The sequence below is a fragment of the Dipodomys ordii genome, unplaced genomic scaffold (assembly GCF_000151885.1).
Source record: "Dipodomys ordii isolate 6190 unplaced genomic scaffold, Dord_2.0 Scaffold53, whole genome shotgun sequence".
Classification (NCBI taxonomy): Eukaryota; Metazoa; Chordata; class Mammalia; order Rodentia; family Heteromyidae; genus Dipodomys; species Dipodomys ordii.
Window position 1 is genome coordinate 5,156,959 of NW_012267269.1, and position 17,962 is coordinate 5,174,920.

At 39.2% G+C, this 17,962-nt stretch overlaps 1 protein-coding gene across 1 annotated transcript in view; it reads left to right on the top strand.

Annotated features, from left to right (window-relative positions):
• Dennd4c (DENN/MADD domain containing 4C) overlaps window positions 1-17,962 on the top strand; it is a 105,505-nt gene that overhangs the window by 58,329 nt on the left and 29,214 nt on the right. Inside the window, exons 16-20 of the mRNA XM_013020762.1 lie at window positions 1,943-2,071; window positions 5,569-5,713; window positions 10,248-10,370; window positions 12,321-12,467; window positions 16,170-17,320. Of these exons, the coding sequence (XP_012876216.1) occupies window positions 1,943-2,071; window positions 5,569-5,713; window positions 10,248-10,370; window positions 12,321-12,467; window positions 16,170-17,320 (1,695 nt within the window). The remainder of the gene's footprint in view (window positions 1-1,942; window positions 2,072-5,568; window positions 5,714-10,247; window positions 10,371-12,320; window positions 12,468-16,169; window positions 17,321-17,962) is intronic.

The following is a 17,962-nucleotide window of genomic DNA, read 5'->3' on the forward strand; positions in this document are numbered from 1 at the left end:
TTTTTCTATTTATGTGGTGCTGAGGAATCGAACCCAGGGCCTCAGGCATGCAAGGCAAGCGCTCTACCACTGAGCCACCTTCCCAGCCCCTCAAGAAGTTCTTTTTGCCTGGAGTAGGGTTAAACCTTTATTTCCCATTTTAGCCTCTTTAGTAGTTAGGATTACAGTCCTAAACCACATGACACCAGGGCTAATTACATACATGTCTTATGTTTCAGATTATTCATTTGAAATTGTAGCTCCTAGTTTTTCAACTTTGGCATAATTGGCATTTTGGCCAAAACAATTATTATTTGGAGGACCTTTCCTTTATATTTTAGGATGTTTAACAATGTGCCTAATAGATGCTGGTAACATCCTCTTCTCCACAAGTTATGACAACTACAAATGCCTCCTTGCCAATATGTCTTGGAGAATAAAATTGCCTCTGGAAAACTACTAATATATACTAATCATAGAATTATTTCATGTGATTGCAAGGTTAAATCAGTTGATAATACAGTTGTGCCTTTTTTATAGTAAACATTCAGTGAACAATATGCTACATGCATTTGTTTATCTTTAAATTCTAAAAGAGGTAGGCATTGATATAATTCAGTTAACAGTTAAGGAAAGTGAGAAACCTACTGCTTTCTCTCCACTATTTTTTTCTTTAAAAATTATTTTTGTGTCACTGAATGCTAATGGTGCACACCTGTAATTTTAGCTAATTTGGCAGCTGAGGTCTGAGAATCCACAGTTCAAAGCCATCCTGAACAGGAAAGCCTGTGAGACTCATATCTCCAATTTACCCCAAAAGCCCAGAAGTGAAGCTGTGGCTATTGGGACTATGATCTTATTTATGTTTCCGAAGGTATAGTATGACAGGCTATGTGTCACTACACCCATCTTTTCGTTGTGATGGGGTCTGGTGAATGTTTTGCCCAGGCTGGCCTGCAACTGTGTTCCTCCCAGTTTCTGCCACCTCTGTAGTTAGAATTATAGACATGAGTCACCACCCATAGCTCTTGGTGTGCGTGTGCATGTGTGTGTGTGTGTATGTGTGTACACACTCCAGTATTGGGGCTTGAACTCAGGTCCTGAGCGCCAATCTGAGCTTTTTTACTCTAGGGTAGCACTCTTAACACTTAAGCCACATCTTTTTTACTCTAGGGTAGCACGCTTAACACTTAAGCCACATCTCCACTTCCAGCTTTTTTTGGTGCTTGGAGATAGGAGTCTCACAGAGTTTTTTTGCCTTGGTTTGCTTTTTGAACTTCGATCCTCAGATCTCAGCTTCTTGAGTAGTATTATAGGCATGAGCCACTGGCACCCAGCTTCTTGTCTTTTTGTTTTGTTTTGTTTTGTTTTGGTTGTGGGGCTTGAACTAAAGGCCTGGGTGCTGTCCCTGAGCTTTTTTGTTCAATGCTAGCACTCTACCACTCAAGCCACACCTCTACATCCAGATTTTATGGTGCTTAGTTGAAAATAAGAGTCCCACAAGGACTTTTCTGCCCAGGCTAGCTTTCAGCCATGATCCTCAGATATCAGCCTCTGAGTAGCTAAGATTACAGGTATAAACCATTGTTGCTGGGCTTGTCATTTTCTTTTAAAGACGTGAGTTTACAGACCTTTTTTGTTAAATTGGCATCTGGGAACTACAATCTTTAATTGCTTTAGCATAGAATATAAAGCATGGTGAGTAGGGAGATAGATATTTTAATTTTAGAAGGGAATTATTTTTCATAGTAAGGAGAATAATCATTGGCTGAATAGATTTACTAGCTCGAATAAAGAGCATGTATACATAGGTCTTATCAATAATGCTGATAAATAGTTTTAAAAGTCATCTATTAAAATGCTAAAGCCATTACAAAGAATTGAGTAGAATCTTTTAAGAAAATCTCTACAAGTTGTAAACAGAATAATATACTATTAATGGTTTGATATTATTTCCTGTTAGGTATGCTATCGAGTAGTAATGCAGCTTTGTGGACTTTGGGGTCATCCTGTTTTAGCAGTGAGAGTCTTATTTGAAATGAAAACTGCTAAAATCAAGCCAAATGCTATTACTTATGGTTATTACAATAAGGTAAGTAGGATTGACATTAAGTAATCTATCTTATTAAGAATGACAATTTTCTGTACCTTTTTATTCCAGGAAAGTTTCCTTAAGAGGAGATTTGGGGGACATATTCCTTTTTTCTCTTCTGATAATTATGTACATGTTTTCAAATATTTAAACCTTTTGGAATGGCTCAGTCAAGTTAATTATTATGTATTGCTTTATTCCCTTTATGTGGTAAGAATACTTAAAGTGTACTTATAGTAATTTTTAAGTTTTTTATTGTCGGTCGTGGGGGCTGAACTCTGGACCTGGGCACTGTCCCTCAGCTCTTCAGCTCAAGGCTAGCGCTCTACCACTTGAACCACAGCGCCACTTGTGGCTTTTTCTGCTTATATGGTGCTGAGGAATCGATCCCAGGCCCTCATGCATGGGAGACAAGCACTCTACCATGAGCCAACTTCTCAGCCAATTTTTAAGTTTTTAATTAAAAATTTTATTAAGTTTATTATGTATTATTAATTTTTAAATTTTTATTTATCTTTTGCCAGTCATGAGGCTTGTACTCTGGGCCTGGGCGCTGTCCCCCCACTCTTCAGCTCAAGGCTAGCGCCCTACCACATGAGCCACAGCTCCACTTGGCGCCTTTTTTTTTTGCTTATGTGGTGCTGAGGAATCAAACCCAGGGCCTCATGCATGCAAGACAAGCACTCTACCACTGAGCCACCTTCCCAGCCACTGTATTATTAAATTTTTAAAGGCATGTTTACTAAGTGAAACCATCTGGTTATACAATAGAGCTCTTAAATGTATCTCTCTTGTCTGAGTGAAAATTTGCATACTTCAGTCATCCTTAATTATCCCTATCCAAAGTCCCTATAACCACCACTCTGTTTTTCTCTGCTTCTGTAAGTTCAGTTTTTTAGAAAGGCAGGCTGGGAATGTGGCTTAGTGGTACAGTGCTTGCCTAACAGGCTTGAAGCCCTGGGTTCTATTCCTTAGTACCACATAAACAAAAAAGTCAGAAGTGGCACTGTGGCTCAAGTGTTAGAGTGCTAGCCTTGGGCAAAAGAAGCTCAAGGACAGTGCCCACGCCCTGAGTTCAAGCCCAGGAGAGAGAGAGAGAAAACGAGAGAAAGAGAGAGAACGAGAGCGAGAACAGGCAGTATTTATCTTATTGTGCTGGCTTGTTTCTCTTAACTCAAGGTTCACTTAATGTTTTCACTTGTTTCACTTAATGTCCTCAAGGTTGTTGCAAGTGAGAGAACAGTCTTTTTTTTTTTTTTGTCGGTCGTGGGGCTTGAACTCTGGGCCTGGGCACTGTCCCTGAGCTCTTCAGCTCAAGGCTAGCGCTCTACCACTTGAGCTACAGCGCCACTTCCAGTTTTCTGGTGGTTTATTGGAGATAGGAGTCTCACAGTCTTTCCTGCCCGGGCTGGCTTTGAACCGTGATCTTCAGATCTCAGCCTCTTGAGTAGCTAGGATTACAGGTTTGAGTCACGGGGACTCAGCTGTAACACATTTTTTAATCCATTTGTTCATTATGGACATGTAGATTAATTCCATACCTTGGCTAATGTGAATATGGCTACAGTGAACATGAGAATGCAGATACCTGTTTGAGAGATCCTGATCTTATTTTAGATGTGAAACCAGTAGTAGGATTACTGGATTGTATGGTAGTTCTGTTTTTAGTTTTTTGACGTTCTCCATATTGTTTTCCATAATGGCTGTACTAATTTATATCTCATCACCATTTTACAAAGATTTTCTTTTCTGTATATTCTTAACACTATTGTTCTTTTTTATAATACCCATTCTAACAAGTGTTTTATGATGTCATGAGGTTTTTTTTTGATTTTTTGCCAGTACTGGGGCTTGAAATCAAGGTCTAGGCACTGTCCCTGAGCTTCTTTTTTTTTTTTTTTTGCCGGTCATGGGGCCTGAACTCTGGGCCTGGACGCTGCCCCTCAGCTCTTCAGCTCAAGGCTAGCGCTCTACCACTGGAGCCACAGTGCCACTTCCAGCTTTTTCTATTTATGTGGTGCTGAGGAATCGAACCCAGGGTCTCATGCTTGCAAGGCATGCACTCTACCGCTGAGCTACCTTCCCAGCCCCCTCCCCCCCCCAGCTTCTTTTGCTCAAGGCTAGCACTCTACCACTTGAGCCACAGCACCACTTCTAGCTTTCTCTGTTTATGTGGTACTTAAGGAATGGAACTAGAGCTTCAAGCATTCTAGGCAAACACTGTACCACTAAGCTACATTCTCAGCCCCCCCCCCTTTTTTTTCCTTTTTGTAGGAAAGAGCAGTACTGGAGTTTAAACTCAGAACCTTCTGCTTGGTAGGCAGGCATTCTACCACTTGAGTCATGCCCCAGCCTTTTATGCTCATTATTTGTCAAGTAAGAGCTTATGTTTGTGGTCCAAACCAGCTTGTACTTCAGTCCTTTTGTTTATGCTTCTATGTAGCTGGAATGATAGGCAAGCACTACCATATGTCTTAAGAACTTTTTGCTTGACTGGCAAGCTTCCCAAACTGTGCCTTTCATGTAGCTAGGAGTATAGGTGTAAACTATTGCTTTCTCCTAAAATGTTAATTTTCATTATTTTGGTGGGGAGAATGGTACTTGAGTTTGAACACAGGACCTTTAATTACATTTCTGATGACTAATGATGTTTAGTGGTGTTTTTGGTGGTATTAGAGTATATTGGAGTATGAACTCAGGGATTGCTAGTTGGGCAATTCTACTTTTTTTTTTTTTTTGGGTCCAGTTGTGGGCCTGAACTCTGGGCCTGGGCGCTGTCCCTCAGCTCTTCAGCTCAAGGCTAGCGCTCTACCACTTGAGCCACAGTGCCACTTCCAGCTTTTTTTGCTTATGTGGTGCTGAGGAATTGAACCCAGGGCCTCATGCATGCAAGGCAAGCGCTCTACCACTGAGCTACCTTCCCAGCCCCAATTCTACTCTTTGAGCCACATCTCCAGCCCTTTTTAAATGGGAAGTGTATACTACCACATTCAACTTTTTTTTTTTTTTTTGCCAGTCCTGGGCTTGAGCTCAGGGCCTGGGTGCTTTCCCTGAGCATTTTTTACGCAAGGCTAGCACTCTACCACTTGAGCCACAGTGCCACTTCCACCTTTTCCTTTTTATGTGGTACTGAGAAATGGAACCCAGGGCTTCATGCATGCTAGGCAAGCACTCTACCACTAAGCCACATTCCCAGCCCCCTACTTTTTTTTTTTTTTTTTTGAGATGTAGGTTTCATGAACTTTTTTCTCCAGGCTGGCCTTGAATTATGATTTTTTTTTGGTTGTATTTTGTTTTTCTCTGAGAAAGGTTTTCTCTGTGTACTCCAGGCTAGTCCACAACTAGTGATCTTCCTGCCTCAGTTTCCCAAATGCTATGCACCCAGTTCAAATATTTTTTTAATAAGTATGGCTGGCTGGCATAACCTTTTATATGTAATTGTATATTTTTCAATCAAATATTCCTTGTGATGCTTTTAACTTTTATTTTACTTTTAGGTAGTTTTGGAGAGCCAGTGGCCTAGTAGTACCCGCAGTGGTATCTTTCTTTGGACAAAAGTACGGAATGTGGTACATGGCTTGGCACAATTTAGGAAGCCACTTAAAAAGACTATGCAAATCTCACCAGTCTCCCCAATATCAGGTACTGTGGGAAGAGCCTTCCTTTTTGAATCCTAGCTTTTTAGGCATATGAGTTTTTAATATGTAGTAGAGCTTAAATTATATTCTGGTTGATATTTTAATATACAACTAAAGACAGGATAGCTTAGTTCAAAGGCATTTTTAAAATCAGAAACCTAGAAAGTGTTGTGTAATTACAAATGAACTTTGGGTCATTCGTGTTTAGCATCAGAGGTGTTAGTGCATGCGTTATTGAACTGCATTGTTCTTACCTTTAGCTCCTCAGAGTGCCACAGGTGGAAGTGATGGGGACACGGTGAGCCACGGTAGCGTGGATAGTTCTAATGATGCTAACAATGGGGAGCACACAGTCTTCGTCAGAGACTTAATCAGACTTGATTCCATTGATAATCACTCTAGCACAGGTACTAAATCTGTATTTAACTAACCCTTCACTTACTGTCATGTTGAGCCTTTCCTCTTTCAGAGTTTTACAAACCTCCAGAGTTTGTGCAATATAAATGAGTTTGCAGAGTATTAATGAGAGAAAATGACACTGTACTTCTCTTTTTACCTAAAGTATAAAATAAACAAGAGTGCTATAGACAATGTTCTGCCATAACACTTCATATTGTTCAGTATTAACTCATGAAGTATATGACACAGTTGTTAGAAATTGAGAGCACTTCAACACATTAGTGACACAACTGTAAATTTTTTAATTAAATGGAAAATACATCTTAGAAAGTTGAGATTATGGGTATGAAAGAGGAAAGAAAGTAAGCCATGCACTATGAAAGTAAAAGATAGTCTGTTCACCTGAAAAGACTTGTATTTTTTTAATCTGAGAAGTTATTGTATATACATAGCCATGGGCAGAATCTCTGTCCTCTAAAGTTAAAAATAAGTGTAATAAAAGTAGCACTTTGGGCAGAAATACGTGTGTTGCACATCCTTCTTGTGTTGTTTTTTGTTGTGGTGGTGGTAGTGGTTGTTAATATCTCAAGTCTTCCTTTAAAAAGAATTCTGAATCTAATTCCTATGCTTCATCTGATGAACTTGTCTCAGTGACTGAAGTTTCCTTTTCTCTGCTCTTTGTTGCTCTGCTTTTTTTGCTCTGTGCTGTTTCTTGGTGCTGCATTTGTCCTTGGCTGTCATGGTGTGGGTTGCAGACAGACTTTTATGACATGAAGCTATGGATACACGTGTGCATTAATTCTACCCTTGAATGTTAACCACTTCAGGTAATTTTCCATTTATTAGGTTAAACTTTGCTGACATTCAAGGGTGGGGGAAAGATGTCATGTTTTAGTGTAAATATCATTACAAATAGAAGCAGTTTCTTGGCTTCAGATAAGAGTAATGATATTAGCCCCTACTGAAATTATCCATCTAACATTTTTTGGTCAATTTACAAAATGAATTTATTGTGGTATTTGAAAATATATTTTGTTTGTTAGTAGTTCTTACAAGGGCTGGGAAGGTGGCTCAGTGGTAGAGTTCTTGCCTTGCATGCATGAGGCCCTGGGTTCGATTCTTCAGCACCACATAAGCAGAAAAAGCCAGAAGTGGTGCTATGGCTTGAGTGGTAGAGCACTAGGCTTGAGCTGAAGAGGTGAGGGACAGTGCCCAGGCCCAGAGTTCAGGCCCCATACTAGCCAAAAAAACAAAACAAAAAATAGTTCTTACAAGGTTGAGTTGTAGCATCATTGTGTAAAATAGTGTTATTGACATTAAAGAACCCATTCATTGTTCACCTGTTGAGGTGTCTTTTGCTTTCCAAAAACCAGTCTGCTTGATTTTTGTGCCACAAACTACATTCCTGTATACACAGCAACATGTATAAATCATTAATACAACCTAAGGCTATATATAAACCACAATTTTGTTTGTAAAATTTTCAGTCCTATTGGTAAATGAACAAATAGAAATTTTGGGGACTTTATTTTTTTTTTTTTACCAGGGGGATTGGTCGTGGGTCTTAACTCTGGGCCTGGGAGCTATCAGCTCAAAGTGAGCACTCTACCACTTGAGCCACAGCTCCATTTCCAGTTTTCTGAGTGTTTTATTGGAGATAAGAGTCTCTCAGACTTTTCTGTCTGGGCTGGTTTTTGAACTGGGATCCTTAGTTCTCAGCCTCCTGAGTAGCTAGAATTATAGGTGTGAGCCACCGATGCCTGGCTGAGACTTTAATTTTAAAGCTGCTTTGTTTTGTTTCCTGTGGTGTTTGTTTATTTTTCCTAATACTTGAGAAGAAATGAGTTTCACATATGAAAAATAAAGAATATAATTTTTGTTCTGAATCCATTTTATCAGGAATGATGATAATAACATGCAAATAAATCTCCTTCCCTTCTTACTCCTCTAAACTTTTATACGGCTCATTTTAAGGCAGTTTAGTTCCTTAATAGAAAAAATAGCCTGCTAGTAATTGCAGGTAACTTGTGTAAAGACCAATACTTGGAAAGATCCTTTGCCTTTTTCATATTTGTACATGAAACTAAATATTGAACCTTCATGTCTTCCATAGGGTATCTAGTGAAGCCATTCGATACTTTTGGAGTCTTCTAGCCCAAGTGTATAAATTGCTCATTTCATTAAGGCTTATTTTATGGAATCTTTCTACTTAGTACCTGATACTGAGTCACTGAGCTCCTTAGGGGTATATATGGATATAATCAGTCCACCTGTTCCCAGTATATTGTCCCATCTCATGGCCCCATAGTTAGGATACCAGACTTTCTGAGGGAACTGACACAACGGCCACTGAAAGTAACCATTTAAAACAGTAGTATTTAAAGATACTACTTTTGACATATGGCAAACCTAAAGTCTGGGTGACAGTGTAATAAGTAGCAGAATATGGAAGGTAGTACATAATTTGTGTCATTCGTTGACATCTTTTTTGTTTAGTTTAGTTTTAGTTTTGAGATGGTCTCACTGTGGCTCAGGCTATGTAGCCCATGCTAGTCTTAAAGTCTTGCTGCTTTAACACTCCTAAATGCTTGGATTACAGGTGTGCACTATTATACCAGTACATTGACATCTTTCTGATTTCTCTCTCTCTCTGTGCTGGTACTGTGGCTTGAACTCAGGGATTCGTCTTCTCACTTGGCTGGTGCTCTACTACTTGAGCTGTACGTCTTGTCCCCCTATTCCTCCCCCTCTTTTTTTTTTTTGAGATGGAGTCTTTCAGATTTTTCTGCCCAGGATAGGTTCCACCTTCAGTCCTTTGATCTCAGCCTCCTGAATAGCCATAGGAGCCCATTATAATAGATTTCTTTAGTTACTCAGTTTTATTTATTTATTTTTTATTTTTGGTCCAGTTGTGGGGCCTGAACTCTGGGCCTGGGCGCTGTCCCTCAGCTCTTCAGCTCAAGGCTAGCACTCTACCACTTGAGCCACAGCGCCACTTCCAGCTTTATTTTGCTTATGTGTGCTGGGGAATTGAACCCAGGGCCTCAGGCATGCAAGGCAAGCACTCTACCACTGAACCACCTTCCCAGCCCCCTCAGTTCACTTTTTAAAAACAAAACTACTTTGTCCCATAGTAGGAATCTTGTCTTCTAGTAACATCTTTTCACTTACTAATTTGCTCAGTTGTACTACACATATAATAAAACGATTACAGATTCATCACACCCATTCTCCTGTGAGAAATAAGCCTACTAAGCTATTCTAGGTTTGGCTTTTTCTCCCAGGTTTGTTATACGTACTTAAATAGTTTGGAGGATTAGGGGGCATAACTGAAGTGGTAGAGTGCTGGCCTAGTAAGCATGGAAGCCCTGATTTCAATCCCAGTACTGCCTGCCACCAACTCAAATAAAAACATTTGGATTTGTCCTCTTCGGACCCTTTCAGTGGGGGTTTTAATATTTCATATGAAAACGTGTTACATCTCCAAAAATAATACCAATAAATCACACTTAAGGAACTTTCTTTCATCTTTATTTTTTCCATCTTATTTTCTTTTATGTATGGTAGTGGCGCTGTGGCTCAAGTTGTAGAGCGCTAGCCTTGAACTGAGAGACAATGCTCAGACCCAGAGTTCAAGTCCCATAACCTACCAAAAAAAAAAAAAAAACCAACTTGCAATGTTATTTTCTTCTATTTATGGTATAGAACTATTTTCATTGCTTTCTTGTTTGTCATTCCAGTATTGCTTTTTGCAAACGTAAGCAGATATATGTGCTTTCTTTCTTACAAATAGGCAGCATACTACAGGCATACTTTAAAGGAGACTTCAAAGCATCTTATCCACATTGTTATAATTTACCTTGAAGAAATTAAGATTCAGACAGTGCTTCAGACAGCGCTTTCAAACGTAGTATGGTCTTCAGTGTTGGATGTTCCTCTTTCCAATGTTCTTTACTTTTCACTGTTTTTAAAATGTGTTCCTTTGCTTTTCACTGTTTTTAAAATGTATTCCTTGTGAACTTCCTTGTCTTTTTTTTTCTCAGAGTTTGCCTGTATATTTCAGTGGGATTTTCTTTTATATTTTATGAATGGATTGTAAGTATATGAAAATATTTACAAACTTACATTCATTTTAACAGGTGGTCAGTCTGACCAAGGCTATGGGTCTAAGGATGAACTGATAAAAGATGATACAGAAACTCATGTGTCTGAAGAACAAGTGGCACAAGAGTTGATCACTAAAACAAAGGTTCAGATACAAGGTAAAGTCCTAATGCTTGTGAATTGTACTTATTAAGATAACTATTAATTAAAATGTTAATCCTGATTGATAATTGTTGTGATGATTTTCAGGAAATAAAGCCTAATTCATAGGCCTATATATTAAGGAAGATTTTGATAGTCTCTGATTTCAAATTGAAAATCAAGTTGCCTTTAATTTTGCAGGAGGGCACAATCTATTGAAAGATTCACTTGTCAAAGTTATAGGGATACTTTGTGACAAAAGTAGGACTAAACTGAGCCATGAAATTTGTATTCCAGGGTTCCATTTATTTTAAAATGCTTTTTTTTTTTTTTTACTAGTTTTCAGATACCTTTTTTGGGGCTTGAAATTGGGATTTGGGTGCTGTCCCTGAGCTTTTTTGCTTTGAGCCACAGCACCACTTGCAGTTTTCTGGTAGTTAATTGGAGATTCACGTTGGCTCATGGAATTACCTGCCTGGGCTGACTTCAAACACCATGATCCTCAGATCCTCAGCCTCCTGAGTAGTTTGGATTACAGGCATGAGCCACCAGTGCCTGGCTAGCCTTCAAATATCTTTTTTTCCCCCCAGTCATGGGGCCTGAACTCTGGGCGTGGGTTCTGTCCCTCAGCTCTTCAGCTCAAGGCTAGCACTCTACCACTTGAGCCACAGTGCCACTTCCAGCTTTATTTTGCTTATGTGTGCTGAGGAGTCAAACCCAGGGCCTCATGCATGAAAGGCAAGCACTCTACCACTGAGCCAACTTCCAGGCCAAGGCTTCAAATATCTTAAGTTGATATTTTCCCCTGGTTTGTTAAAAAGTCTGTTTTCCCTTGTTTTTATAGGGCGCATTGAGGTAGAGATGATTTGTTGTAATCATTTTGTGGAAATACAAGGAATACTTTGGTATATGGTAGTAAGATATTCTCCTATTGTCTTTTTAAAAAAATTTTCTTTTTGTGCCAGTCCTAGGGTTTGAACTCAAGGGCCTGGGCACTGAACCTGTGTTTATTTGCCTAAGGATAGAGCTTCATCAGTTGAGCCACATATCCACTCCTGTCTTTTAATTAAAGATAAGAGTCTCATAAAATGTTCCTTTCTAGGCTGGCTTTGAACCACAAATCCTCGGGTCTTAGCCTCCTTAGTAGCTAGGATTGAGGCATGAGTCACTGGTGCACAGTTCCCCTGTTGGTTTTTTGTTTGTTTTTTGGTGGGGCCTGAACTCTGGGCGTGGGTGCTGTTCCTCAGCTCTTCATCTCAAGGCTAAGCACTCTACCACTTGAGCCACAGTGCCACTTTCAGCTTTTTCTGCTTTTGTGGTGCTGAGGAATTGAACCCAGGGGCCTCATGCATGCTAGGCAAGCACTCTACCACTGAGCCACCTTCCCAGCCCTCCCCTATTGTTTTACATAGGTTTCTTATTTTATCCTCCAGATTTTGTAGAATCAAATTCTTTTCCTGTTTATCAAGTAATAAGAATAGCAACTGAAGGCCAGTTCACTGAAAAATACTCAAATTAGGATTATTGAATGCTAAAGAAAAAAACACTTAATTTCAGTCAATAGTGGTAACCTTTATGACTGACATAAGTTAAGCCAATCAGCAATAAGTTACGTACTTGAATTAAAAATAGACATATATAGGCTGGGCGCCAGTGGCTCATGCCACTGACTACTCAGGAGGCTGAGATCTTGAGGATCGAGGTTCAAAGCCAGCTCAGGCAGGAAAGTCCACGAGATTCTTATTTCCAATAAACCACTCAGAAAACTGGAAGTGATGCTGTGGCTCAAGACCTTGAGCTAAAGAGCTGAGGGACAGCACCCAGGCCCAGAGTTCAAGCCCCACAACCACCACCACCACCACCAATATATCTGTATATCTGTATATATAGATATATATGTTTACTCTGATAAGTTTACTTTGATATTGGCAAAAGTAAGAATGATAACATTCAAATATTTTTTTCAGAGGTGTGTGATGTGTCTGCTATTGTAGCAAATCATTCACAACCTAGTCCAGAGACTCAGAGTCCTATTGACCATCCTGCCTGGGGCAGCAGTATTGTGAAAGCTCCATCTGGAATATTTGATATCAACAACAGGAAAGGTAGCACTGGTAAGTCTCTATATATGTTATTAAATATTGAGGCTGTGTCTTTAATGGCATTAGTTTGCTAACTTACTATAATAGACATGTTAGAAATCCAGAAGTGAATCTGAATCTTATACATAAGCTAAAGAAGAGGTTAAAGTCTTGTTATTTAATGGTGTAGTTGGGAACTAAGTGTAATAGTAAGTGCCTACAGTCCCAGCAATTAAGAGTCCAAGACAGAAGGATCTTGAGTTTGAGGGCAGCCTGAACTATGTATCAGTTTCGCTACCATGAGCTACTTGGAGAGACCCTATCTTCCAAACAAGCCAACAACTACAACAACAGATACAGTTGGCTCTCCGTGTTTATGGGTTTTATGCAACAAACCATGGATTGAAAATATTAGAAAAAACTTGCATCTGTGTCCAGGCTTTTTTTTGTTGTTTTTTGATCAGTCATGGGCCTGAACTCTGGGCCTGGGCGCTGTCCCTCAGCTCTTCAGCTCAGCTCAAGGCTAGCACTCTACCACTTGAGCCACAGCGCCAATTCTGGCTTTTTTTGCTTATGTGGTGCTGAGGAGTCGAACCCAGGGCCTCATGCATGCAAGGCAATCACTCTACCACTGAGCCACCTTCCCAGCCCCCCAGGTTTTTTTAATGTCATTACTTAATAATTGTATGAGGTATTTTAAGTAAGCTAGAGATAATTTAAAGCATATAAGAGGATGTATCCTAAGTTATATGTAAATATGCCATTTTATATGAGACTTGAGCATAGGTGTATTGTAGTATAGGATACAAAGAGATATCTGCGTTTAACTCTGTGTGTATGTGTGTGCACACATGCTCTTGGGCATGGGTGCCTATATTGGGGCTTGAACTCAAATCAGCCTCCTGAATAGCTAGGATTATAGGCATGAACCATCAGTGCATAGCATTGCATTTAATTTTTTTATTTTTATTTTTATCATCAGTGTCCAGTGAGCTCTACTGCTGCATTTTTTTACCTTTTGCATTTAAGTTTTTTTTTTGGTGGGGGGGTGGGGCTCTGGTCGTGGTGCTTGAACTCTGGGCCTGGGCACTGTCCCTCAGCTCTTCAGCTCAAGGCTAGCGCTCTACCACTTGAACCACAGTGCCACTTATGGCTTTTTTCTTTTTTTGTTTATGTGGTGCTGAAGAATCGAACCCAGGACCTCATGCATGCAAGGCAAGTGCTCTACCACTGAGCTACCTTCCCAGCCCTGCATTTAAGTTTTTAAAGGATAGCTATGTTTATTATTTGGGATGTCTTTCCACTTGTAGTACTTAGTTTCAGTTTGGCCACTCTTTTTATAAACCGTGAGAGCACTATGCAGGGCTCCCTGTACTTGTCAAAAACCACACATGGCACATATATATACTTCTAACTATGAAGGAGACCTACATAGGAGGATCTGGGTTGAAGACTATCTGAAAAATAACTGAAATGGTCAGTTTTATTTTAAAATTGAAAATGAAGTGTGCCAATAAATTCCTGTATATAAAATGAGAACCAATGATACTTAGAAAAATCTGTTTCTCATACATTGGGAATAGTTTTCAAAGCAAGTATAATTTTTTGAGCTAATATTTCTAAATGCTTATTAATTCTAATAAATTGACATGATTATGACCAGTAGTACTAATTTGAAAGGTCAAAAAGAACCCTGAGGGCTGAGATGTGGTTCATGTGAAAGACCCTGAATTCAAACTCTTAATATTGTTTCTCCTTCCACCCCTTAAAAAAAAAAAAAAAAAAAGCAAGCCAGAATCCTAGCTACTCAGGAAGCTGAGATCTGAGGATTGCTGTTCAGTGCCAGCCTGGGCAGGAAGGTTGTTGATACTCTTATCACCAACTAACAGAAAACCAGCAAACCCAGAAGTGGAGTTGTGGCACAAGTGGTAGAGCATTAACCTTGAGTCAAAAAAAAAAAAGACGTCAGGGACAGTGCTCAGCCCAGGCGTTGGGTTCAAGCCCCACAACAGATGCACTCGTGTGTGTGCGCAAAAAAAGAAGACTAGATCAGTGTGTATTAGAGACAACATTTCCCCCCAACACTTTTAAGTCTTTGTTTAAACAAAACTAAGAATCTTGGGGCTGGAGGTATGGCAAAGGCATCAGACCCTGAATTCAGGATCAGGTTCTGGGAAAACAGAAGAGAGAATCTCAAATAAGAATAAAGGTTTTTTTAGTTAGTTGAAGGAGTGTTTTATAACAGTACCATATCACTAGGTAGCTTACAAATAACAGAAATTTCTTACAGAGGCTACTGTCTTCATAAAGGGTCTTCTTTGAAATGCAGACTGCCTACCTTTCCTTGAATCATCTTGTGGTTGAAATCGAGTGACAGTCTATGGAGCCTCTTTTCTAAGGATCTTAATCCTATTAATGAGAGTTCTACCTTATAACCAGTGATCTCCTAAAGGCCTTTCTTTAAATCATCACAGTAAAGGGATTAAAATTTCAACATAGGAATTTTATAGAGAAACATTCTGCTGGATAATGATTCAAATAGAAAATAGCTTTTGGTCTTGGAGTGGAAAAAAACTGGATAACAGCAGAGTAAAAAAGACTTACCCGCTTCTTTCAAATCTGGGCTTATATAGACTAGTGGCATATTTTTGGTTCACTTGATCAAATACTGAATCTTTGAGAGCTGGGCTCAATGTCTCCTTTATTTACCATTGCTTTGGTGGCATTTCACATAGTTGAAACTAGGCTTTCTGATATTTGTTGAAGGAATGAATATATATGAAAAATTGTTAAAAACTCAAGGTATCAGCCACCTTAGAATTTTCCAAGCCTAAGATACAGTTCTGGATATTTCTACTTGAAAGCAATTTTTTTTTTACTTTAAAATAGTAATGCTTTGCTGATTATAAATATACAGTTCCTTTGTGATTACAAACTTACTTTGTGCAAAGTAGATTCTCGGCAAGCTTTTTGTTTTCCTTTTTGTTGGTTGTGGGGCTTGAACTCTGGGCCTGGGTGCTATCCCTCAGCTCTTCAGCTCAAGGTAAGTACTCTACCACTTGAACCATAGCGTTACTTCTGGTTTTCTGGTGGTTAATTGGAGGTAAGAGTCTCACGGACTTTCCTGCTTGGGCTGGCTTTGAACCACAATCCTCATATCTCAGCCATCTGAGTAGCTAGGATTACAGACCTGAGCCACTGGCACCAGCTTTTTTTTTTTTTTCTTTTACATGATTGGGACCAATCTAGAGGTTTCTACATGTTAAGAAAGCACTACAAGTATTTGTTCAATTGAATATATGGAATCTAAGACAAGAAGAGATATTTTCCAAGGTCTTATATTTAACTAGAATATGTTTTGTAAATGAGCTCTTAAAATGTAAGAAATAAAAGTAGATCTGTGCTTACTGATAGAGGTGTTTAGTGAGGGATGCAGGGTACCTCTGTTTTGTTGATGTTGTTTTTTTACAGGTATCTCTATGCCAAGACAGTGAAAACACATGGTAAAATTAAGACATCCAGAAAATTTAGAAGATATTATTCCTGAGAGTCAAGGTTGAATAGATCCTGTAGGAGTACTTTTTTTTATATCTTCTCTATCTTCTTTATATCTTCCAAATTTTCTGAACATTTTACTTATATCAAGTGTCACTTCCACAATGAGAAAAGACAATAAGCATTTGTATGTTATATTGGAGAATGAATTCATTTTTAATTTTTCACTATCCTTTTTAGGTAGTACATCAAATTCATTATTTTCTACTCAAGATCCTCTTGAAGATACAGTATTTGAAGTTTCTAATTTCAAGAAGAATGGTGACAAAGGAGAAAGAAGACAAAAGCATTTTTCAGAGAGGAGTTGTAGTTTTAGTTCTGAAAGTCGAGCAGGAATGTTACGTAAGAAGAGCAGTTTGGATTTGAATTCCAGTGAAATGGCTATCATGATGGGAGCAGATGCCAAGATTCTCACAGCAGCATTGACGTGTCCTAAGACTTCTCCTCTTCATGTTAAAAGAACCCATAGCTTTGAAACTGCTAGTGGTCATCTGGTTGACACCAGGACTCATGTATCTGAGAGCAGTTGGGATTCTGAACGAAAATCATCTCCTGTGTTAGAGATGCTTGAGGAAAGCCAAGAATTCTTAGAGCCTGTCATTGATGATAATGTAGCTAAAACTATGTCATCAGTTACATTTGATAGTCTACAAAATGATACTAATAGCAATCAGTCCAGAGACTTGAAAGTGGGATCCAAACATCTAATGAATAAGAGAAGCAATTCACATGGAACTGTTAAAGCCATTGAGAGGGAAGATGTTGAAACTGGACTAGATCCGTTGTCTCTTTTAGCTACTGAATGTATGGAAGAAAAATCTCCTGATTCTGAAGAAAAGATGCTATCTCCAGTTATTTCAAGGAATCTGGCTGATGAAATTGAAAGCTACATGAACTTAAAAAGTCCCCTGGGGAGTAAATCTTCTAGTATGGAGTTGCGTGGAGAGGGAAACACTGGTATTGCAGTTAGTCATCCTTTAGAAAGGAGATCAAGTCTACCTTTTGATCATGGTCCACCAGCACAGGAAAATCCAGAAAGTGAAATGAGCTCCTCGGTCGTGTCTGGGTCAAAAACTTTTACTGGGCGTCTTAAGCCACAAACTCCATATCGAACTCATAAGGATCGTTCAACATCTTTATCAGCATTGGTACGGTCTTCACCACATAGCCCACTGGGCTCTGTAGTAAATTCATTGTCAGGGCTTAAGCTGGATAATATACTCTCAGGACCCAAGATAGATGTCCTAAAATCTGGCATGAAGCAAGCAGCAACAGTAGCCAGTAAGATGTGGGTGGCTGTAGCATCTGCCTACAGCTACTCAGATGATGAGGTAAGAAAGTTGTATGTATATGTGTCTGAGATAGGGATGTTTTTGTATGTGTTCTCTTTCTTAAAATAATGTAAACATGTGAGAAAACTAATCATGTAGAAATATTACAACAGGATCACTTTGTAATTATATAGATGTAAGTTAAGTTTATTTTGTTGAAAGCACTAATGATTTGTATTTGAAATTAATAATACGTGTGGATAGTACTTTGAAATAATGTTTATTTACCTACTTAAGACATATTGTTGCTCTGCAGCTTAATTCACAGATGTCATACTGAACAACAAATGATTGTCTTTAGAAAATCACTGTACATAGAATTACTAGATTCTTTTTTTAAAATTTTTTTTGGGGTCCAGTTGTGGGGCCTGAACTCTGGGCCTGGGCTCTGTCCCTCAGCTCTTCAGCTCAAGGCTAGCACTCTACCACTTGAGCCACAGCACTACTTCTGACTTTTTTCTTTTTGCTTATGTGGTGCTGAGGAATTGAACCCAGGGCCTCATGCATGCAAGGCAAGCGCTCTACCACTGAGCAACTTCCCAACCCTAATGAGTACATTTCTTATCAAGCATTGTTGCCTCCTCCTTTGTTTCCCCTTCCCATCTTCCCCCCTCCCCTCACCCCTTCTTACCACCCCCCCCT